The sequence below is a fragment of the Atractosteus spatula genome, chromosome 27, assembly GCF_055471065.1.
Source record: "Atractosteus spatula isolate fAtrSpa1 chromosome 27, fAtrSpa1.hap1, whole genome shotgun sequence".
In the NCBI taxonomy this organism is placed as follows: Eukaryota; Metazoa; Chordata; class Actinopteri; order Semionotiformes; family Lepisosteidae; genus Atractosteus; species Atractosteus spatula.
This window is the reverse complement of record NC_142732.1, coordinates 887,749-911,822: the sequence shown is the minus strand read 5'-3', so window position 1 is coordinate 911,822 and position 24,074 is coordinate 887,749. Positions and strand designations below refer to the sequence as shown.

Here is a 24,074-nt window from a genome sequence, read left to right as displayed (position 1 = left end):
CTGGCTTAACCCTCGGTGAGCCGGGCCGGTGCTCTCACACGCAGACATGCTCCGCCGGGCTTCTGCACCTGTCAGCCTGGGACTGTGTCAGTAAGAAAATGTTTGTGTGCATCTGCACTGAGCTTGGTTTTATAATTGGCCTGAGAGGGACGGCTGCAGATGTTTCTCCTAGAGATACGGCAGCCTAGAAATATCTGGCTGTGTCGAGAGCACAGCTGGGCAGCGTCTTTTCGAACTCAAACACCAGGACACATACAGTGTGAGCCTCGGTTTTATATAAGAAGGTTTGCTCTGTTTCAAGGTATTTGCACTTAAGTATAACCTTTAGTCCAAAAGGGGCTGATCCTAATACTCCCTTTATTTTGACCACCAGAAATAGAGTTTTATCTTTTAAGTAGTCACGCTACTTTTGGAAGAAATGTGTTTCTATGCATAGATTTACTCATCCGAAGTGTAGCCAAAAGCCATTTGGTCCATTTCTAATGAGTTATTTGGGACGTAAAGAAAGTTTTCTGATCACTTTATTTAGGGGATATAGGTTCCCACTTTCTAGCCACCTGGAGTGGACTGCTGCTGAATGTTACTGTGTGAAGCCTTTCATACACAGCCCAAAACAGCCGCCTGAGTAACAGAGCTGAGAACCCTGGACAGGGATACAATAACAAGTTCACCTCAGGTCTGAGATCTAACAAATGAGGCGGGGGAAACTTTCTTGGTATTGATCCTGGATAAGCAGGTCGGACCTCTGCTGCCTTATTTTCCCTGCAAAGCTGAAATGTATCTGTGCAGAACTGTGTTTGCATGCCCCTACCTTGGAGTGCACACAGACCGCACATACTCACACGTGGGCTGATGTGTGTAGGCGGCCCTAGGCACCTGCTTTGGGGCAAACTCTGTCGCACTCGGCTCCTACAGAGAGAAAATGCTGGTTTGCTATGTGCTCCAAGAATGCAGAGGGCTGTGACTGATGGAGGAACAGGGGCATCGCGTCACAATTTCATCATAAATCTACAGACTTGGCTCTCATTGGTTCAATCCGGGCTGTATTCACAAGAGACATTGCTTGGAAGTGGCCAGAATCCTTGACCGCTTCACAAACCTATGAACGTCATGCATGGACCGAAGAGCTCCCGAAAACAGGAAGCACTGAGTGTTTGGTTTAGGTTTTGTTCGTGGCCAGACTGGCCCTGTTTGTTTCAGTTCAGCTTTGGAGGGGTTTAGCTGTTCTTCCATTTCAGTTTGTGTAAGTTTCTAACAGTGACTGATGATAGTAAAAACTCAGTGTGGCTTTCTAATTTATGTGTTTGCAGTGATACACATAAATACTAAAACTAGGGTTCGCATGTCAGCTGTAATTTAAGTCACTTGTAATTTATGCAGTTACAAGCAACCCTTTATCTTAGACAAGTTAAACATCTTATCTACCCTTTCCTTGGATTAATTACTACGCAATATATTTAGGCCAAATATGTAATGCAATTAATGGATTAGTACTAAGAAAATATGGCGGTATTGAAATCCTTTTTGGGGATGTAATTTATATTACAAACAGCTTTAGCAGCATGTGTGTGCAGTAGTCCAGTAGTCTGTGGTGCCTGTTCTGTAGTAGTACAGGGGAGTTAGATCCTGAATTCCATGGTAGCGCAGGACTGGCTGCAGGTGGGCTTGAAGCTGCTGCCTGCCTGCTGGGGACGGGGGTGCCCATCCCCCAAGTTGTCAGCAGAGCCCATGGTCAGTGTCTCTTGACTTCCTTGAGTTGTAACACATGTAACAGAAGTGAAAAGCCGATGAAAGGAAAACTAAACTGGACCATCGGTTTATGGAAAACAGCCCTAATCAAATATTTAGCAATCCCAGCCTTGAGGTGATGGAAATATTGACGTACACACAAACCGAGTCGAAGTGATGGGCTTACACTGCTGTCGAGAGAAGAGAATTGGGACTGTAATTGTAAAGCATCACAAATCAAGCACTCAGTGACTAACAGGTTTTTTCTTCTAGCCCCCAGGGGACCATGTGCCCACCCTGTTTGCTCGAAAGGTACACATGCCATTAAAGAAGCGTCCCAGATTTGTGCTTTTATTGGAAAGGCTTAGATCGCATTATTTGTTCTCTGGTTCTGAAAAGCATCTGGCGTGTGTATTGCCTTTTGTTTCTTTGAAAGATTAATGTTGTATCGATTGGGAGCTCTTTAAATAGCAAGCGCTGTCTGGGCTTCTGTGCGAGCGCCGGTCTCGGGCAGGCTCGCTCAAGCCTGCACAGGAGCAGACCGCTGGGAGTGAGCGGGAGCCGAGAGGCTGCGCGAGAAGAGCCCTGGGCCAGAGAGCCGGTGCAGACGCAGCCCGGCCTCGCCAGAGCTGTGCGCTTCAATAACGCCAGGCGAGGATGGCGGGAGGGCGGGCGGGCAGGCGGAGAGGGGGGCTGTGGAGAAGCTGGAAGAGTCTGGGCTCTCTGGGCCTGCTTTCGTAAGGGCTTTGCAACAGAGCGGCTTGGGAGATGTGTGTGTGTGCTGGGACAGTCACCCTGAACTGCGTGTGAGAAGAGAACTATTGATACGTGCAAACTCTTCCCGTTGGGGTATTCTCCCGGTCTCACTGCTGCCTGTTCTGTCTCACATTGCTCATCCTCCCCCGGTCGTGCACAGCGTCTCAACAAGAGCTTCTCAAGCTAAAGGACCCATCTAAGAAAAAGCTCATGAAGAAAATAGACAATATAAGCATCCATTAAAAATTAAATCCATGTATATTAAATACAAATAAAGCTGCTATAAATTTAAAATTTCAACAGCATAACTGTCACTATGTTAACTGTAGGTGTGTGTTTATTTCATGTACTACTAGAATTGGGATGAAAAGTTTAATTTTCATACCGTTCATTCTGTGAATTTTCATCAAGCCAGAATAGGTTGCCTGCTCACTGGCTGTTTGCATCTTGGCTAGGTGGTTCAGCTTCAGGCTGTTTCCTCTTCCTTGACCGCTGAGACAGAGCAGAGTTCCCCTGCCAAGCTCTGCCATTCCGGACAGCCAGGTGTCCAGATCAGCCTTATCTCTGCTAGAATACATTTTTAGGACACCAGCCAATTGCTATATTAATATAGCTTCAGAGCTTCCTGAAGGACCTTTGGGTCATACAGTATTTATATCATTCCAGGACATTATTAAGGGCAAAGCATCACACCATGACAATATTATTTTGAGCTCCTGCAGTGGTCCTATGGGCATACTGTGCGGATACAGCAATATTAATACAGCACCAGAATGATCGAAAGGGTTCAACAGTGGAGCATGGCTTTGCTCGTACAGCTGCAAAGATGTCATACGGACAGAGTGGGGGTGTGTTGTGCAGTATCCTTGGAGTTCTCTTTTAAGGGAACAGCAGACAGTCTGGGCAAGATCAGTGCAGATTTACATCTCTCTACCGTAAACTTTCACATGGCTGGGGCATTCGTGAAGCTCCACTCAAGCACACAGACGAAAGCGTGAAAATGAGGTGGCAGCTCGAGGGTAAGAGACGAAGTCGCCAGGCATTGCAGAGCAGTGTTGACAGTAGTGAAATCCGGAGCACAGCGAAGGGTTAATTCTGCCTTAGAAGAATGTTGACGCTGCCGAGGAGTGTGGAATGAAGATGAAATAACGTGAAATAAACCCAAACATGAAAACTTGCGTGTCGGTATAAAGGGCTAGTGATTGGCTCTTTTAACAGCTCTGCGTGAAGGAAGTGTAGACTGGTCATATAAATACAGCTCTACAGAATAGCTATACTGCTGAAGCTTGGCAATATTAACACTGCCTCCACTCTCCTCCTGTTTCCGTCAGGGAAGCACGCACAGAATTTAAACCCTGGGGACCATTTGGCCGCGCCAGACTAGGAAAGGTGAAGCAGCTGTGTGTGTGTGTCTGGGGGGGTTGGACTAAATCTGCAAAAATGTCGTGCTGGCCCCAGGGGATTTGGGACGTGCACTGACACAGGATATGAGAGAGAGGGATTACTGCCAGTGCATTTGTCTGCCCGGCTCTTCCAGGCTGCAGCGCCTGACCGGCGAGTTCACCTCCTCATTTCCGCCTGAGCGATGCAGAGGAAAGGTCAGGGCTGCGGAGAGGGCTGGCCTGTCTCAGCCGATCAGCTGCCATTCTCCGCAGACTGGCTCCGACAAGGGACAGCAGGCCTTGCCTTCGCCGTGCCCCGTCTGAGACGGCAGCTTGTTATTAATACTTTATACTTCATTTATTAACGGATACACAAAAATAGATATGCAAATGTCAGTGCAATCAGTTTCAGATCGGGTCATCAACTTGCCCCACTCTGTTCATTTAGCCAGTTTTAATTTTTGCACCCTTGTCTAGACAGAACTCAAATTAGTATTGGGGTGGTTGTGTGCACTAAGGAGACGTGTACAGAAGCTGCAATAAAGCCCAGGATACAGAAGCAGAAATTGAAAAGATGTATCCAGTGATTAAAAATGATGGTAAGAACAATAAGATCTCCTGTAGTGGGCTTTGTGACAAAACGCCTGTCGGCACAGATTGGAGGAATTACTGCACTGCCAAAACAGAATGCTAGATGAAAACACATTGGGTAAAATCCTGCCCATCCGGAAAGCAGAAGGTAAGACAGCAAGCTGTCACTCAGGGCCGTGTTTCAGGTTACACTTAGGGACTTCCCACACTCCTAAGATTTTGTGATTTGAAGCATTTTCAAGAAAGTGAAAACCAAGGGACACAGGTCTACATGTCAGATATACTTGAATATCCATTCTCAAGGTTGTGGGTCTCATTCATCACATTTTTATCTTTCCTTTTTGAAGTATAGAATTCTAAAACGTCTGTGACAGGTGTAATTTATGTCTGTCTGTGGCTGTTTGCCACTGTGTGTGTGTCTTGCTATCTGTCTGTCTAAGCTGGGGGAAGGGGGCAGTCATTGGCCTTGATCAGAGTTTAAAAAAGTAACTCCCCAGGCCATGAGAACAGCTGTCTCATTTCTTAATTCGCTTCTAAGCTGAGGTAATGTCTGTCTCCCCCCAGTGGAGAGTGTGTGATACAGCAGTGTGAAGGAGGGCTCAGCCAGGCATCAGACAGGAGCTGGGGGTAGAGCCCTGAGGCACAGTCAGAGACTGAGGCAGACTTCATTTGCACTCCCCACTAAGAGCACACTGCTGCACATCTTTTATTATTTATGTGGCTTCTCCTGGTCAGCCTGTGTGTTGTGCATTTCTGAATGCTGCCGTGTGCAGTGCGCGCGCCTCTCCCGGTCTTTCCGGTGCTAGCTTGACGTGTCCAGTGACGGCTGCCTATCTCTCACCGTGTTGCCAAGCTGGGGCCCCTTCTCCAGCTTCATGGCTGATGTCCTTTCGGGACGCATTTCCATGGTCTGGACACAGCCTGGAACACAAGCAAGGCTCCCATTGCAGAGCATGTTGATCCGTTTCGGGCTTTATAAGCTGACGTCTGTTGTACTGTTCCAGCAGCATGAGCAGATCAACGCAGTTTCAGCTCCCGCAGCTGACTGTGCAGATTCTCTCGGAACAAAAGAGCACGCTTGAAGAACCCCGCTCCTTCCACTGGTGTCCCACTGGTGGAAGCTGAAGTGGAGCCTGACACCGCTACGCAGTGGGAGAGAGCAGCCACACTGTGGCTACAGTAAGAAATTGTTTGCCTGGTTTACAGACAGTCACTGGCCTCCCTGTATGTGTCTGTGCTTTTGAAGTGGCGTAGCTGGTAACTGAGTCAGTACCTCCGGAGTCTTTTCTCAGGAGTGGCAGGCAGTGTTCTTCTGTAGCCCCCTGGGCTTTCTTCTGTCTGGGCCACTGTGCCTGAGCAAGCCCATGTACCCCCTTGCCTTGGGATTGTGTACATGTTCCCGAAAGGTGCTGAAGCAGAGCAAGAGCTGAAGCAGTGATTTTCTGTCCCTGATGTGGACTTTCCCGTCATGGCATGATCGTCAAACCGCGTCCATAATCATCGCTCCGGGATAACGGGACACAAGGGGCTGCGGCCAGGTTGTTTTCCAGTCGCCTGTCCAGCGTCGCAGCTATTTCTCGGACACGAAACGTGGAGTGCCGGGTGACGCTGTGTGTGACGCAGCATGAGCGTTTCTCGTTGCCTTTGCTGAAAGGGGCAGGCAGGCAGCGCAGTGGTGGTGTCTCCGGAAGCGCCGCGCTGTCGCTCGTTCCACAGGAGCGAGGAAGACGGCCGCAGGCCGCAGGCCGCAGGGCGCTCAGCTGAGCGGCAGGTTTCCCCAGCTCCCTCTCCCGCGGCCGTGCTCGGCACTGGGATGTGTTCACATCGCGGCCCGGCGCGCTGGGGGCTGCAGCCTCAGTGTGTCGGCTCCTTTCGCAGTCCTCAGCCCTCTTTCAGTTTGGTTACCCCCTAACAAGGTTTTAATAGGTATTTTCTGCATTTTAAATGTTAATTGTTTAGCATTGCACCCCTGTAATTCTCTGAAATTGAATGTTCATTATTTCAGTATATCAGTGCTGAACGGTGCTTTCTCCGATAATGTTTCTGAAAAAGAACACAGCAGTTTTTTTTTTCAAAATCGCTCTATAAACAAGTCTCATTGAGACATTTATTTTAAAGAGTGCAGCTTGGCCAGACAGAGGAACTATTTTAACACCCTGACTTCTGTTTTTGGCAGTTTTCTGTTTTTGGCACTTTGTGCTGTGAGTTGGCTTGTAAGTCTTGTCAGAGGTCCTGTACTTTATGTTACCGATGACGTACACTTGTGTCCGCTTGGCTGTGCAAACTCTCTTAGGACAGACATTTTCAGGCTGCTCTCCGTGTTGGGCCTCGTAATTTGAAATCTATTTTTTTTAATGTATGGTATAAATCCAGGGTTAGCAACACTCTCAAAAATACAGAAAAAAATACAGCTCTGATCTCTTCACCAGATACAAACCTTTTTTTTCTTTTCTAATTCCAAATCCATGCAAATCCTGCAGTATTTAAAAAATATTTGTGCAACTGTACCTTGATTAACTGATTTTTCAGCTTTACCTCCTTTGCACTGCATTAGCATCTAGAATGCTTACTGTTAATGCCTGCTTGTTGTCATCCGTTAATATAAAAACATCAGATGCCTGGCGTTGTTCAAGGCAGTTATGAACCTTGTCTGCTTTGCCCAAATACTCGGATGCCTGCTCTGTCTTTACTAGCTGCGGTAATGTTCTGTTCTGTGTGTGGATTTTTACAGCTTGCCTGCTGCAATACCTTAGCTGTTTTTCTGGCATTCTGTGCAGACACATTTTGTACAGTTTTGGAAACACAGTAGTCATCTGCATAATAGATATCATAAATAACATGCAGAATGAATGCCTTGGAATCCTGCACGCTTTCATTAAAATGTGCCATCTTTCACAGACAGGCATAAATAACATGCTCTTAAATTCTAAATAAAAACCCAATTAAATTCATTAAACACTTAGCGCAAAATCACCTATAATTAGATGTTACCATTAAATTAATTAGCACATATTCGCTGTTCCCAGCATGCTTTCTGAAACTGCCGAGCCAAATATTTCAGTGGAGCCAGGCTGTGTTTCAGGCACTCAGCGGGACGATATTCAGATATTCAGATATTCAGATATTCAGATAGAGTTGTGTTAAGTTCCCTTTCAGGAAATGGAGAGTCTTCTTGGAATCAGATCTTTCACACAAGAACCTATCTACTCAATTGTTAGGCAAGCAGAGAAATAATAGGCTCCCCTAAAGATCCCACTGTGGGTTTCTGGACTGGGTTTATAATGAGACCAGAGAGAAGGGGGATGGCGCCAGTTACCTCTTCGAATGCCCAGTAATCTTACAAGCCACAGCGTATCGCACAGGGTTAACTGCTCAGTGATGTGTTTCAACCCTTTGACAGAGGAGGTGCCACCTTCTGTGTTAGTCTGACATGCCTTTAACTCCCAGCTAAACAGGGGAGCTGTGAGTGAACTGTAGCCAAGCCATTTGTGGGATCCAGCACTGCACTAACAGAATCAAAAATATTATATCAGATTAGAGTGTATTAAGGGGAGCCTAAAGACTATATTAGTGTAATCCCTCTGTTTTACTGTAGGCTTGTCTGTCTGGCTGAAGCACGCACTCCCAGCCAGGCCTACAGTGCTCACAGCCCGCTGGATTAGACTGTAACTGAGAGGGCTTAGTGACCTGTGCTGGGGTTGGGGAGGGGTTTGGTCAGGCCAGGACGGTAGGGCTCAGGCTCTGCAAGCCCAGTAGTGAGCTCTGAGGTAAGTGAACCTCTCGTCACGCGGTCAGAGCGACACGATGGAGAATACCCGATGTGAATCTGGTTTGAGCCCCCGTTGTGATTCTCTTGCTTGTGAGTAGGTACCCGATTCAGCAATGCAGACGCAGGTTTAAGAGCTCCAGGGCACAAATAAGGGTTACAAATGAAAGATTAAACTCATCCTGCTTGCCAGGCACCACTTGGCCAACTGTTTCCTGAATGATTTTAGTGAAACTATACTATTAGGTGTGGCTGGGCAGTTTGGTCCAGGTGCCCTGCATTCTTTATTTCAAGGAATGCCAGGATCTGTGACAGTGTTTGGTGGTGATCTTCAGACCATAGGTGCAGGTAATGGGGTGCCAGTGACATATTCAATGGATATGTTTCTCCATTGAAGCTTAAATCGACAATCCAAGCTTCAAGATAAAGATGGAAAGTTAGCGAGATGAGAAACCCTGCTTATGAGGAACACTTTGTTTTCTTGCGAAGAATTAATACAGGTCTGAAAGGCCTCTCAGCAGCTCATTTTTTAATAAACACCAGGCAACTGGTGTCTTACTTCTATTAAGAAAAATGAACTCTTCGGAACAGGAGCCGCAAGACTTTTTGCATCATTATGCATTATAATTTTTATCAACCCCAGACTCCAACACCAGGGGCTGAATATATCAGTTACCTTATTTGCATGAATTTCCTCTGTGTGACGTTAAAACATTACTGAATATATTTTCCTTGCATCTTCTGTAGAATTTGTAGAACCGTAAAACCTGCATAACTGGAGAGGGTTGCTTTCCGGCGTGGTCTGGAGCTCAGAGCCGGCCCGTGGCCGTGCGGTTCCGTCCCCCGAGCCGGCCCGTGGCCGTGCGGTTCCGTCCCCCGAGCCGGCCCGTGGCCGTGCGGAGCGGATGCTCCTTTGCTGCTAATCAGCTTCGCACACATTCAGACTGGCTCCCAGGTTGACACAGAAGAAATGATTACAGAGATTACAATTCTCCTATATTAGTCACAGCCTTTTTTAACTGAAAGAGTAGGGTGTGTCGCTCTCTGTAACCCAGAATAATTGGCTTCCTTGTTATTCTCTTGCATTTACTCAAACGGCTGATAAACCACTGATCCCAGCGAGTGGTCTAAACATGTCATCAGCGCCTCAACTAGAAATAAAGGCCCTCTTCTATATAGAATTACACAAATAATCTGGTTTGTTAATGCACCGAAGTGGCAGTTCGTTTTTCCCGCACTACGGGAATTGTCAGTGTTCTGGGCTCATCGCCTCCTTCAATGGCAGCTGTGTGCTGTAGACTCAGCCCATGGTTGCTTCTTTGTTGCTCTTCAAAGCAGGCATTACTTTTAATGCATTTTCCTGCCTGTCAGATTTGTGTATCAAATCTAGTACCTTAATGTGAATTGAATGGTGCCTTATTGTCCCCATTTGGGTAAAATCGTTTTACAGCACACTCCCAACATAAGAACACAGCGACAGAGAAAATTGACCGACCAGGAAGTCAGTGCAACAGTGTTACAGCAAGATAAGGGAACAGATGGTTACGATACATTGTTTGAAAGAGATATTGCAAGGCACCCCAATGTAAAAATGTAACAGTTACATTATGTCCTACATATCAGTTTACACATGTTCTAACCTCCTTAGCCTCTTTTAAAATAAAGTGCTTTACATTGTGATTTTGAATGAGCTACATGCAAGCAAACAAGAAGTGTCCTGGCAGTGCTGTGTAAACTTGACTTTTGCTTGTACAATTCTTCATACGTTATGAGAGGTATTATCCAGCCTGACATAACTATCAATTGTAACTTTATTCTGCTTTATTTAGTTTAGAGTTTTGCGATTATTACTAAGGGTTTAGTTTTTATTGAATGGCATACACGTGATAACAGCAGAATGCAACAGATGCAGTTTACGGAAAGGCTGCTGGGTTTGCTTAAACAAATGTGGATCTGAATTCTCTTGAAACCAAATGGATAGTAATGCAATGTATGTGAATTACACAATGGCGATTACTGATGACGAAACGAGTCTAGTTGAGTGTACGTTTACCACAGTGTCACTGGCATGGAGGTGGACATGAGCAGTTCCTGTTGTCTTTGCAGTATTGTTTATATGAATGGAGAAAAGAGCAGGACCCAGAATGGAACCTTGTGGGATCCTTCTGTAGCTGGATGAGGTTGTGAAATACAGCCTATATTCTGAGCCCTTCTAAGAGTGTATAAGACTAATACTGCAAAGCATTTTCAAAACAATTGGTGATCCATAGCGGCAAAATCCATTGATGAATCTCGAAGGGAAGCGGCACAAGGGCAGCACAAGGACAAGCTTCCCAGCAACATTGCTCAAGCTGGTTTTGTGCTGCGAGTAAGATCCTCAGATTGATCACCTAGTAAGTAGCAAGCAAGCTGGATGGGCCAGTTGGCTTCCTCTCGTTTGGGATCTTTGCTCTGATAAAGAATCCCAGTTGGCCCCTCTTGAGTGTTCTGCCCAGCAGCGACACGCGTCTTTAAATCCATGTTTACGTACTGTATTTATAAATTAAGACTGACTAGTATTTTGAAGTAAGAGCAGCATGAAAAAGAACAGGCATGGAGCTCACCGTTAAGTGAGTTCAGCCCTTTCCGTTTTTTGAGTTTGACCTTCCACCCAAATTTTATTTACAATTCCTCTAATTTGTACTTTAAAGCATTTCATCCCCAAGTAGTTTTAAGAAATCATTTGTTATTGTGCCGACAGAACTAGCAGCTGGAGGTACGGACTCTGTAATCCACTGCTGCAGTGCTTCTGTGGGTCTTGTCAGGGACTGTATTCACAGTGCTCCTTTCTCCCCCAGGGCTGATGAGATTGAGATGGTGATGACCGACCTGGAGAGAGCTAATCAGGTGAGTCTGTGATTCCTCTGCCGTTTCCAGAATCTAGTGCTGTAAGGTACTGCTTAGTCTTCACGGTGTTGTCCCATGTTGACTGTGAGTAACACGTAGGTTGCCATTGACAACAAACTGCCTTAGTGGTCTTGATTTTTTTGCTTAAAAGTGAAAAATTGTTCAACAAATGTCTATATATCCAAATTGTCCTATACCTGCCCCTGTTGTGAAATGATTGTGTATGACGCAATGCTGTGCTTTAATCTGGAGATTTCCTGAGTTTATATAAAGAAACCTTCTGTGCGGTCTCCAGTTATAGTAAACCCCACAACTCATTAAAAGTTTTCCATCTGCAAAAGCCTTCTGAACAATATTGGCCATTTTTCCGGTACACTAGCATAGGCAGTGACAGAGGAGCCCAGTCTGAGCTGCTGTGCCCTCTGGACTGTGTCTCTGTGGGGGTACAGCTGAAGAGCTGCTTGTATAGCTGTGCCTTGTAAACACAATAACAAATGTGTGTCAGAATCTCAGCAGTGCCATATCTTTTGTCTTCAGGTGTGACTGTGGTGCTCTGGTTGCGCCCCCTAGTGAATTTGTTTTTCTTTCCTCAAACTTAATGCTGCTGGCATATTATCCTACTGCTAACAGGATGATAGCATAACTACCAGTCGGACAGTCACCTTTAAATAAATAACATTTTTGCCGAACGTCATCTAGACCATTTATTCAAGTCACTCCTTGTCGTTTTTTTCTCTGGTTTTCCAAGTTAATAAAAGTGTCTAAGTCCAGGTTTATCAGCCGTGGTTGGCTTGTTGTCAGAGGTGGTATTGCAGTGACACGGGAGTTTCAGAGGCCTGGCGCCTGGTGCAGTGCTGCGGTCTGCGATTCAGTGGGGTCTGTCTGGCCAGGCCTGGAAGGACAATAAACACTTTTAAACAGAGCTCCAGTCTGCTTCTCAAGACTTTTCTCATGTTCTTCATGGACTTTTAAAGAGTGGAATTTGCACACTTTATTTTCGAGAAAACAACCCTTAAATGCTCTTTAATTCTACAGCAGTGAAAGTAACCCTTTGAAGGCTGCGGTTAACAATCCCAGCAACTAACTGGAAAATTGCAGGTTCCTGTACATTGCATGTACCTACAGCTTAATAACTTCAGTAAGGACTAGATTCATCTTTGTGCTTTAGATTTTAAAACCTTGAGAAAACCTTCTTAGGAACTGGAGAAGATTTGCCAAACAGTTTAAAGGGGTTGTTCTTTCCCTCCAGGAGAGTCCATTAAGGAGAGTGAAATGTGAATGGCTAAGTTCATTTCTGTGTTGCCATAGTTGGGGAGTTCACAGACAGAGCTGAGAACCATGTAGCCTGAAGGCTGTGCTGTGGTTCATCAAAGAAAAGCGCTTATTCGGTGTAAGAGTGAAGCTAATTGTAATCTGACTCCAGCTTGAAATATTAAAAGGTGATTTCTGAAAGGCAATCACAGTGGCCAGTGTAAGGCGTGACGGATTGGTGTGCTTGTCAGTGCAGCTGGTTCTTATTTGATAACTGGGGTGCCGCTGCTGTTTCACCAAACCCACAGTCAGAAAACACCGACATCTGAAGTGCAGAAGCTGTGATTCCACTACTAATTCAAGGGGGCAGTATTGTAGATTACCCATTTTCTGATCTTATTGCATTTCCAGCTATGTTCAATCAGTTTACTGCCATTTCAGACTCTTTTTCTGACAGCGCTTTGAGCATTGAACGTTTTCTTAAATCGCCTCTGTATTTACAGCTGTGAGAATGCAGTTTCCCCCCAGTGAGGGCGTTGGGTTTATAGATAGATAACATGATACTTCCATGGTGCGACCAGAAGCCCTGAACACCAGGGTGTATAGCAGTGGTCCCACACTGGCTGAGTGCTGTGCTGGCTGAGATTTGAAGTAGAGAATGCAGCTGCTCCGCCTGACGACAGGGAAGTAAATGAGTGTGACACTCTGCTCTCAGGCCCGTGCAGCAGTGAAAGTGTTCCCAGTCTCATTTCATCTGCATTGTCTTGACAAACCCTATCTGCTTTAGAAGAGTTATTAGACATTAAATATATATCTTATACCCTTTTATTCAAATATGCATCCGGGAACGTGGGACTTCCCACAGCAAAAAGAGGGTATGTCTGTGAAAACAAGCCCAGCATTTAATGCAATCCCTGTTGTTAAAGGAACTATATAATTTCTGAAAACAATAATTTACTGTGATTCTAAATAACATAATCATTAACCCTATTTTTGTAGTTAGAACCTTGCTAAAAAAAAAACGGTTAGCTCCAACACATCTACATTGAATATTAAGTTGCATTTACAAAGAAAGTAAATTATTTTAAAATGGACAGATATATATCGTTTTGATAAAAGAACTAGAAAGATGTGTTTAGTTTATATTCTGGTTCACGTTCTTGCATTATTTAAATAAATTCCTTTGCCCACGGTGGAATGCATTTATTTTCACTTTTAATTTTGGATAATATGAAGGTTGAACTCGAGGGCTTTTCGGACTGTTCCACAGTCGGCGCACTTCATTGCGCTGCATCAGGATCTTCCTGAGGGTCTCATCCAGGCAGGGTCACATGCTAGAGAGCAGGATTCACTTTCCCTTCCTCGTCAGGAGCAAGTGTCTGGTTTGCTTCCTGTGGTCGAGGCCCCATGTGGCTGGAGATTGCTAGGAAACCCTTTTTTCCACATGGAATGTACTGCCAGGGCACGTTCCTAGGGAGGCAGTGACACAGCGAACCTTTAAAATCAAGGCTGAAGTCTGTAATAAAACCGCTTAGTGTACTGCAAAGTGTCAAAAACTGATGGGCTGAATAGCTGGTTCTTGTCGTTAACTTTTTGTTTGGCTGCGCCTTTATGCACAGACGCTTAAAAGGGTTACATTAAGCAAAAGTAGAAGACTAAATCAAGGAAAAATACTTACACAATAGACAGGATAACATTTTAGTGTCCCTGCTTGTACAGTAGTTTCCCTGTTTTATGCGGCAGTCTATTGCGTTGATTTGGTCAGTACTTTTCAGAGGTTTGAGTCGGCTTGTGTGACCACCTGTGTTCAGCATGTCTGCGCATGGTTGCTGACACTTTTCCGGACGTTGTCTTTTGTCTTTAGTTTACACCCTTTGAATACTACAGGGCCAGATGAAGAGGGTTGTAGTGTTAGACATCTTTGCACAGAACGTCTTTCATTCTTCCGCGCTCAGGTAAAAGCCTGCCATGCTCCATTATTTCCTCCTCATTCCATTTGAAACCGAAATCCATCATTCTCTGGACTTCTCTTTCGGCGGCGCTCTTGTCAGTTCTGAGGCCGAGTGTTTAGGGATCCATTGTGAGCAGCAGGCCGTGGTGTGATGAATGTGCTGGGGTAGTTGCCATCTGTAGGAGTGAATACATCTCCCCTCGTTTCTGCAGAGAGCGGAGGCAGCAGAGAGGGAGGCCGAGGCCTTAAGAGAGCAGCTGACGTCCGCCAACAAGTCCCTGCAGCTGGCCACCCAGATCCAGAAAGCCCCCGACGTGGTAAGCGCACCCACCTCGCGCCCCGATCGCAATCACAGCTCCACGGCCGCCTCGCGCATTGTTGCCACAGGATATCTCATGGCAATTTAAACAGGCACTGTAGTGTAACACTGATTTCTAATACGCCTGATGGAAGAAGAAATAGGAGGGAAGAATCTCTGGTCTACGGCACCACAGTCCAGAGATTCTGTTCAGAGTTCTTGGATCAGTTTGTCTGCTTTAGTAGGTTACTGTTTTTTTACAAAAAAGTACAAGTACAAAATATTATTCCTTTTTGGGAAATAAGTCTTCTCCGTATGTCTGATCTGTTATGTATGAGGTACTGACAGTGTGAGTCCAGGTGTGCGTGTGGGGAGGCGGGCCGTGTGCATGTGTGGCCAGTGCGTGTGCAGAGGTGGGCAGCTCCCCTCACCAGCTCTCTTGTGTGGCAGGAGCAGGCTCTAGAGGTGCTGTCACGCTCCAGTCTGGAGGTGGAGTTGAGTGCAAAGGAGCGGGAGATCGTGCAGCTGGTGGAGGATGTACAGAGACTGCAGGCCAGCCTGAGCAAACTGCGCGAGAACTCGGCCAGCCAGATCTCCCAGCTGGAGCAGCAGCTCAGCTCCAAGAACTCCACCCTCAAGGTCAGCCTTGCGCTGGCCACTTCGCCTTGAGGCGGCCTCTTCAGCATCTCTCTTGCTTTACTGCCTTTCTTTATTGTCCCAGATGGGACACTGCTTTGCATCATGTTGCATATGAATGAATATGAATATGCATCCATTAACAATTAAAAAATACATAATGCATAAGATTAAAAAACAAGTCGGAAGCTTTAAATAATCCAGAAGTAGACAGATAAAGAAGCTGGGTCATCAGTGAGTATAATAGACAAAATAGAAATTTCAAAATTTGGAAAAAAAACTGTCTTTTACTTGAAGTGCATATTTATACAGTATTCAATTATTACTTGGAAACATTCAGATAGTTCAAGAAAGAAATTCTGAATACTTTTCACAGGTCTTCCCTTTTTTTTTTAAAACCTTTTGTTTAATTGTATGAGTTTAGTATATAGTGTGAAGGCAAATGCATGTATTTCTAGATATCCATGCTGTACTTTCCCAAACAAGGCTGTACTGATGCTTCCTAATCTGTGCTTCTCAGCAACTGGAGGAAAAGCTGCAGGAGCAGGCAGATTATGAAGAAGTCAAGAAGGAGCTGAAGTAAGTCACAAAGCAGACCGCACGTAGTCCAGTGCGTGTGGGTGAGGACAAAGGAGCCGCCGACCTCTAGACAGAACAGTTATTCATTAAGAATAATGTCTTGTCTGCAGTGGATGATCATATGAGCTTCAATGTCGTTCTGACTACAACGGCTGTTGTTCACAGCAGGAGGCTAAAGATCAGAAAGTCATTGGATGATCCCATTTTACCATTACAAAAACAAGCTTTGTCCTGTAAGTTTGCTTGTATAAGTACGAAGGACACGGCAATACTGTTCACTTCACTTTTACTTATGCACGTAGGAGAAAAGCTAGTAAGAAGGCTTTGCATGGCAGTGTGATCTGTCTAAGGTTTCATGAGCTGCAGGCTCTTGTACAAATTTCTCACATCTGTCCATGCAAATGAACTCGGCAAGAGGAAACAAACTTGAAATTATCCAGCTCCCACAGCTGTGCTAGATTGGAGTGCTACGCTGCGGTGGTTTCATGTTTCTCTGCAGTAGACTTCTGAGGCACCTCCTGACGGATCAGGAGTCTTTCTAATTCAGGATGACTGCTTCAGGAGCTGCTTTGGAAGTTGAAAAGGGGGTTTTAGCATCACGTCATTGTGTCAGCTTCTAGCTGATACTGGCTGCCTGCCTTTGATTGCTGCCACCATCACCATAACAGCTGAAGGGATGGGGAAACTTGGCTATTTGAGCATCTCTTTCCATTCGGCAAGGGGCTGAAGGGCTCAGAAGTGAGTTTCTTTTTCATTAAGGTCTTGGAGACAAGCAGCGCATTTTGCTGACATTGTGCCAGCACTGAAATCCCATTAACCTTTAAATGCAGGCAGGGCACAGGCTGGTCACTAAATGGCATTGCCACCCTTCCTATTGGCTGTGCTTTTGTGTGGCTGCTTGATGTGCAGCCGCGAGTATTCATGCACACAGAGCGACTTGTAAAGGTTCCTCACTTTGTGAGAAGTGCTGAGAAGGATGAGTGGGTGTGATCCTTGGTTGTAAGGTAGCTGTGTTTTCGAAGCCAGTGTTTGGGTATGTATCCTGTTTAGCAGCAGCAAGCAGGCAAGTTCGAGCAATGCTGGATTGTCCAGAGGTCAGAGATCACCTGAGAGAGGCAGAACTCTAGTGGAACCATTTCAGATCTGATTTTGGACACCTGGTTTGGGATATGCACAGCTTTAAAAAGCATTTCTTCAGCAGATATATCACCAGGAGTGAAGGTTTCTGTTTTATTTCTCTTATATAGAAATGAATTAAACTTGACGTTTGTGATGGTAAAGTCTGTTACTGATTTGACGTGGTTTTAGCTGTATCTGATCTTAGCACATGTAATTCTTAATGGTGTCTATAAACTGTCTAAAATTGACATGAAGTTAGGCTGGGGTAACTGAGTGACTGCATTGCTCTTTCAAGCTATGTGGCATTTCTTTGATACTGATCTTTTTATTGATACTGTATCTTTTAATCATTTGTCATTTGATGTAGTATTTAATTATGGTCATATATTTCATTTAAGATAGTAATTTACAGTTTTCTCTTTAGATATTAAAAATGACATTGTTGTCATATATTGTAAAAGTGGGGCTTCCTGGAAAGAACTTATTTTTGTTAGAATGTGAGAATGCTTTTGAGGAGTGTGAGGTTTCACATCTAAAAACCAGCTGCGTTTAGATTGATAACCCCTTGTACCGTGAATCTGAAAATCTGGAACTGATCACCTTTTTGACATTTAATCCCTTGTCTATGGGCAGTAGTTTTTTAAATTTAATAGTTTTTATTTCACTTTTTGTTTATGAAAATTAGGTTAATTTATCAAAAACCCCAAAAGATTTGACTAACATTTTCAACACTAACATGATGCTCAATCTCATGGTATTTAATGTAAGGATTCACAGGCCCTGCAGAGAGCATTTGCGTTGCCTGGGGTTCCATCAGCATAAGTTCAAGCAGCTCTCGCTTACCAGTCACTACGGCCTCTCTTCTAAAGCCCAGCGGCAGGCGTAACAGGTGTGTTGCCTCTGTTTTCGTCCACAGTATCCTGAAGTCCATGGAGTTTGGGCCGTCTGAGGGTTCGACAGCACAGGTATGGGCACAGTGAGGCCACAGGATGTTCTAAACACATGTAAAATAGAGGCAGAGCATCTCTTTAAATGCTGAAGCTCTGTCAACACTGTACTGTTCTGAAGCCATTAAACAATTCAGGGGTAAAAGAACAAGAATGTGAATTGTATCCTGTAATACATGCAACATTTGTGTCACTTCATAATACAAAGGGCAGTTCCTATGAGCAAAGTTAGAATTTATCACTATGACTGGAAAAGAAAAAACTTGGCTACGATTCCAGACACAAGCTACCTAGCCCTGGGTGTTCCCAGGGTATTAGAAAGCTTTTAACTCTGGTTTTAACTGTCAGCATTTCTTTAAATATTTTTTTTTTAAAGAAGAGAAATTTAATTTGTGGCACTGAAGATTTCCTTAACAACGGAGAAATTAGAACCAGGCTTTCTCCTTTCCGAACAACATCCAGTTAAAATTCCAGAGTAGTGACAGTTTACTTTTCCACTCCTCCTTCGTGCTGTCATCTTAGATCTGCCTCTTTACACTCTAACAACCATCCTCAAAACATGAGAGGCGCATGTCCCCGGACTCCCCTCGAGTCTGGTTGGCAAGGGCTTGGGCACGGCCTGGCTGACTCTGTACCCCCTCTCTCAGGACTCCTCCAAGCCCCTGGAGGTGCTGCTGCTGGAGAAGAACCGGGCCCTGCAGTCCGAGAGTGCCAGCCTGCGCATCGCCAACAGCGAGCTGAGCGGTGAGTGTCCTCTGCGGCGGGGGGGGCCTTCGTACTCGAACCACTGCGCCAGCCAAGCTCTGCAGCGGCTGGCAGAGAACGGGCAGAGAGTTGACAAGATTGCAATATGAACACAGCAGTTACATGGAAAAGAAGTGTCCTCAGTTGGCCTTCCATTATTCCACTGAACACGGGGCTGAGGGAGCGGAAGGCCACTGTATGCATATTGTAGCACATGCAGCTGTCCTCCACATTGGTCATTTCAAGTCCTCGCTGGCAACAAGGTCCAGTACCACCGCACCCTCTCAGCACCACCGTGGCTCCCAGCTTGCCCGACCTGCCGCATCAGCTGCTGATTACAGAGCTTTAACTCCTCAGCACTGAAGTAACACATAAAAACCGAAAAGGGGCAGGGAGAAGAGCGGCCAGCCTCACTGAGGGAAAGATAGAATAAGTGGAAAAAATTCTCTGGAAGAGCAGCCTGCCCCACACTTTGTCCAATGCATAAATAAACACCTCAGACACTGAAGGCATGGAGTTCGGTGACAGTGTCTTATCTGATATCCATTCATAGATTCAGAAACCCCTGCACTTGTCTGGAAAACTTGTCTTTTCCTTGGGGGGCTCTGGGACCTCAACATTTTTTCAGAGTCTAAGGAAAAGGCATTTTTCTGTAACCTTTCTGAAGCAAGCGGTACATGCTAATTTTTCTTTGAAAGTAAGAAAGGCCGAGATGGCCTGAACGTGGGCAAACTAATTGTGAATTTCACAAACAGGTAATGACAAGTGCTGTTCGCAGGCTGTTGGCTCTTTAAGGTCAGCCTGTGCCCTTCCCCCGGTGCTGCTCAGACACATTGGAACGCGGCTCTGTGAGCCGGGGCCCCTCGGGGGTCTCGCGCACGTGTGCGTCTGTGGTGGGGCCTGGCTATGAAAATGAGGCCCCTCTGCTCTCCAGTCTGCCCTTTCTGTGGCACTGTTTGCAGGGGGTTTGAAATGTCATCGCAATGTGCTCGAGGACTGCTTACATGTAGAGAAAATTAAATACGCTGCTAATAAAAAAAATATCTAAGGGCTTTTTGCTTTTTCTGGTGCGGATTTATCTGACCCGATTGCATAAAACCGGAGCACAGGAACTCAAGTTTAATTTAAATTCTGACTATTCCAAGTCCCCCATAACATCACACAAAAAAAGTATTACTTGGTTAATCTTGTAGATGTACGCAGACCTTGAAAACAGCGAAGGGTTTCTTTTATGAAGCAGTGAAAAGGGAGCTCTGAACTCCATGGTGTGCTCTGATCCAGTTGTCCTAACAGCAGGGATTAAATCAATTTTTTCCACAATATTTGATCATTGGTGAACTAAAAAGGTACATTCACCGCCATTGCTGCTTTAATTAACTCATGTGTCCATGTTTCACATCTTCTGTCCATGTTATATTGTACTGTCTTAATCGTGAGACTGGTTTAGAATCTTCCTGATGTCCTTATTTAAGTGTTTCTGTGAGTACTGGATATATAGGTCAGTTTCTGGCTGGAGTGAGTGGAAAAACTTGGGATTCATACATTTTTATTAAAGTTATTTTCATTTCTCCCGGGAAAAAAAACTGTGAACCCTGCTCATTAAAGTTCCATCCCTTGATCAACCCGCTATCAGAAAAAAACGGCCCTGTTAACAACTTTATAGGAGAGTTGTCTGGGTAAATGCAGTATACCCACCGGAGAGATACAGCATCACAGACTGAAGACATCAGGACCCGGTTTGATTTCACATTGTCTTCCTTCCCCTGACATCTCTGGTACCCTGGGGCGAGTAAGAGAGCACCCTGTGAGCCATTTGCAGCTGTTACGTATTTTTGTTCATGGGGGGGAAAGTAAGCAGCTGTGGGGTGCTCCTGTAGCCTGTGGGTTGTACTGTAGAGGTTACTCTTCTGCTCACTGGGAGATCTTCCTTTGTGCTGCCCTGCTGTGTGCAGTATGTTCTTTGACTAGAATCTGGTTTTAATGGATCAGTACCAGTAGCTGGCAGAATGATCAAGGTCTGTCCACACAGCTGTGGTTTGGTTCGGATGTGTTGTTTTGCCAGAGGTGTTGTCTCAGACCTCACCTCTGAAATGTCTTGTGCTGCCTGTACTCATACAGCCTGGATTTAACTCTCCATCACTTGCTCTGAAACAGACCTGGTCATTTTGTCCCCTGTAACAGTTTTTTTTTCTCCAGCAGGTGGGATTTGGAAATGAAAGGTTTGACAGGGAAATACAGTGCAATTAAACTAAAAAGCAGGACGTGTGTATACTTTGGTATTTTCAAAACATACAGGGGTATCTTTTGCCTAAGGAGATTTAATGCTGAATTTGTACAAAGACAGGTGGACAAAGAGCTCTTGACTTGCAGAAACTGGGCACAATGAGTTTGTCCAGTGATGGTGTAGGGACATGCAGTATACTGTTTCTAAGAATAATTTACAGGATCCTGCTGTAGATCATAATTTATGGAATGCTGTGGTGTTCAAGTTCAGGAACTCACTACAGGCTGGAAAATGTGCACAGGGTGTTTTTCAATGCAATACATTTTAGTGAGTAGTTCTTTGTGGGTGATTAGTGGGAATAGTGTTTCAAATTAATTTTTTATGTTCATTACTAAAAGCAATGATGTTCATTTTTCTCATTCGATAACTGCAATGTGGCCCTGTTCTTTCATTGCTAATGAATTACAATAAGGCGACATCTGTCCTTGTGAGTTCCCAGTAAATCCCGCGGCAGAATTTTTTCTTACTCTCAGGTAATCCACAACAAGCAATCAGGCAGTACTGTGCAATCTGTTTCTTCTACAAATTCAAGACATTTCAATCTTTCTAAATGTTAAACCATTTATCTGAGCTCTATGGAAATATTTTTTGAGAGACAGTTTTTCTACTTTTTTTGAAACTGTGACTTTTAATACCAGGAGATCTTTGACATTTTTATCCATTCAGACCTTTTGTGTTTATTACTGATTCATTAGACACAGACTCTTAAGCTGTCTTTTGTACCTGGCCATAAAAATCCAGCTCTCTTCAAGCAGAGGAGTTGGGCTGATGGTAAAACAGAAAAAGACTGCAGCAGCCAAGAACACACACAGAGCAAGCCCCACAAGCTGCAACCTGTCATTCGGAGCTGCCAGTGTGGAAATGCAGTGGCTGGGAAAGGCGAACGCGCAGGTAGCTGGGACACTGCTGCCTCTGCCGATATATCCATGGACATGCCTGCCAGACATTTCCCATCACAGCAGCTCAGCGTTCATCTCTGGCAAACCAGCCGAGACACTGTTAGCAAGCCGGCACTCTGTCCTTGATTCCACAGCGAGGGGAAGGCGTGCGAGCTGTGCTAACCCCCTCATACACACACTGGCATCCTCCTGAGCCCAGCACTGGACTGTGGCCCCATCTCCTGCAAGGAGCTACGGTTGGAACCTGACAGTGCTGGAGAGGACGGGGGCAGGGGGGGGAAGTTAGGCATCAACACATCCTGAAAAACCCCCTTTTTCCCTAACCCACACTCCTCATAGATGTCTAAGGAAGATGTCAGCTTTGGAATGCAGGGAAGGCAATGCAGTGAATGTCTAGACTCTTTGTCGTTCCAGGCTGCCACTTACAAGAAAGGTACAAACCACAAATGCATGGGCGTCTTGTCTGTGGGGGGTTTAGCAAAAAATTTGTCTTGAAAGTGAAAAAGAAGCCCTCCGTATTTAAAAAAAAAAATTGCTTACCATTTTTTTTTAAATCTGGGCTGATTTTTTTTAATAGTTGTTTTTTTTTTTGTCTTTTTGGACCCTTTTTTGACTCCCCCATAATGCATTGTGTTTGACCTTTCTTGTAGGGGCGGCCGGGCGGAAAGGGAAAGAGGCCCAAGCGGAGAGCCAGCAGCGCGTTCCCGCCACTGCCAACACAGCCGCCACCCGGCAGGGCTCCCCCCCTCCTCCAGCCCCCTCCCAGCTCCTCCTGCGTGCCGGGACGAGCACCAACAGCTCAGGCGCTGCCGAGCCGGCCTCCAGCGCCAACGGCACGCACCAGTTCTCCCCTTCGGGGCTCGCCCAAGACTTCTTCAGCCCCTCCCTGGCTGGGCCAGGCAGCGCCTTTCCCCTGGCTGGCAAGGTGGCCCTCAATTCCCTGCTGCAGCGCCAGCTCATGCAGACATTCTATTCCAAAGCCCTCCAGGACTCCCCCAGCGGCACCATGCTCTTTGCCCCGGGGCCCTATGCTGCCACCTCGCTGTCCGCCAGCCCCCTCCAGCAGTCTCAGCACCAGCCGGCGGGGAGCCCCGACGTCAACGGCATGGCACCCTCCCCTAGCCAGTCGGAAGGTGCGGGCAGCACCTCGGAAGGGGAGGACATGGACACCGCCGAGATCGCCCGGCAGGTGAAGGAGCAGCTCATCAAGCACAACATCGGCCAGCGCATCTTCGGGCACTACGTGCTGGGCCTGTCGCAGGGCTCCGTCAGCGAGATCCTGGCCCGGCCCAAGCCCTGGAACAAGCTGACCATCCGCGGCAAGGAGCCCTTCCACAAGATGAAGCAGTTCCTGTCCGACGAGCAGAACATCCTCGCGCTGCGCAGCATCCAGGGCCGCCAGAGAGGTGAGTGTGACCCCACGTCCAGTACCGCCCGGGGCTAGAGGCAGGAGCAGGCCAGAGAGCCGCCAGACACAGCGGACTATTTCATCAGCATTGTAGACTTATGGTCTTATTTTAGTCTCGCAAACAAATTACATGCTTAAAATAGGTATATTTAGAAAATGAATTGCATTATATTTGCAGTATAAAGAAAGTGTAATTAATTAGACATTTAAGAAATATTACACCAAGCCTCTAGAACCGTTGCTGCTAGCAGCTTTTTTGAATTTAGCACGTCTTTGAAAACCTTTTGCTTCCGGACCGAAATTCTGAGATTTGACATCTGTGTCCTTTCTGCAATGATGAAATGTTTTGTTATTTGCGGAATTGTGTGGAAACTGTGGAATCAGCAGTCATGGAGGAGACTTGTTTTGTCACTCTCCTGTTCTCTGGCGTGCAGGCCGGTGTGCTGCAGGCTGGGGTATAGCGACTTTGGCCTCTACATCAGTGGGTTGGTGTTGATCACAGTGGCTGAGCACTTTTATGGCTGTGTGAGTTGTGGCTGATGCGTGAGTTCTCGCTGAATATGCATCTTAATTAGCATTTCTTATTCAGTTTATTTGAAATTCATGGCCTTACAAAATGTTTCAGCAGGTTGTCCATATAAATCCATACGGGCTTCTCTAGACCTTGTGTGTCCAAATCCTGGGAAGGCTGCTTACTGGATGAGTGCAGACACACTGAAGGACTTTATTGCATTAATACAAACTTTATTATATTATTGCTCATAAAGAAACATAAAGCTCCGAAGCGATTTGCACTGTGAACAGGGTCTGGATGTTCTCGGGTTCTACAGCCAGAGCTGGACTGTCATG

The 24,074-nt window shown here is 45.7% G+C and overlaps 1 protein-coding gene across 10 annotated transcripts in view; it reads left to right on the top strand.

The window, feature by feature from the left end:
* cux1a (cut like homeobox 1a) overlaps positions 1 to 24,074 on the top strand; it is a 177,821-nt gene that overhangs the window by 103,675 nt on the left and 50,072 nt on the right. For 7 of the 10 annotated variants that reach the window (XM_088906604.1, XM_088906607.1, XM_088906602.1 and 4 more), the window contains exons 9-15: positions 11,061 to 11,109; positions 14,524 to 14,628; positions 15,060 to 15,248; positions 15,766 to 15,824; positions 17,860 to 17,908; positions 18,538 to 18,634; positions 22,468 to 23,223. In XM_088906604.1, coding sequence (XP_088762730.1) covers positions 11,061 to 11,109; positions 14,524 to 14,628; positions 15,060 to 15,248; positions 15,766 to 15,824; positions 17,860 to 17,908; positions 18,538 to 18,634; positions 22,468 to 23,223 — 1,304 coding nt within the window. The remainder of the gene's footprint in view (positions 1 to 11,060; positions 11,110 to 14,523; positions 14,629 to 15,059; positions 15,249 to 15,765; positions 15,825 to 17,859; positions 17,909 to 18,537; positions 18,635 to 22,467; positions 23,224 to 24,074) is intronic. The other 3 variants (XM_088906600.1, XM_088906598.1, XM_088906608.1) reach the window with 2 other exon arrangements.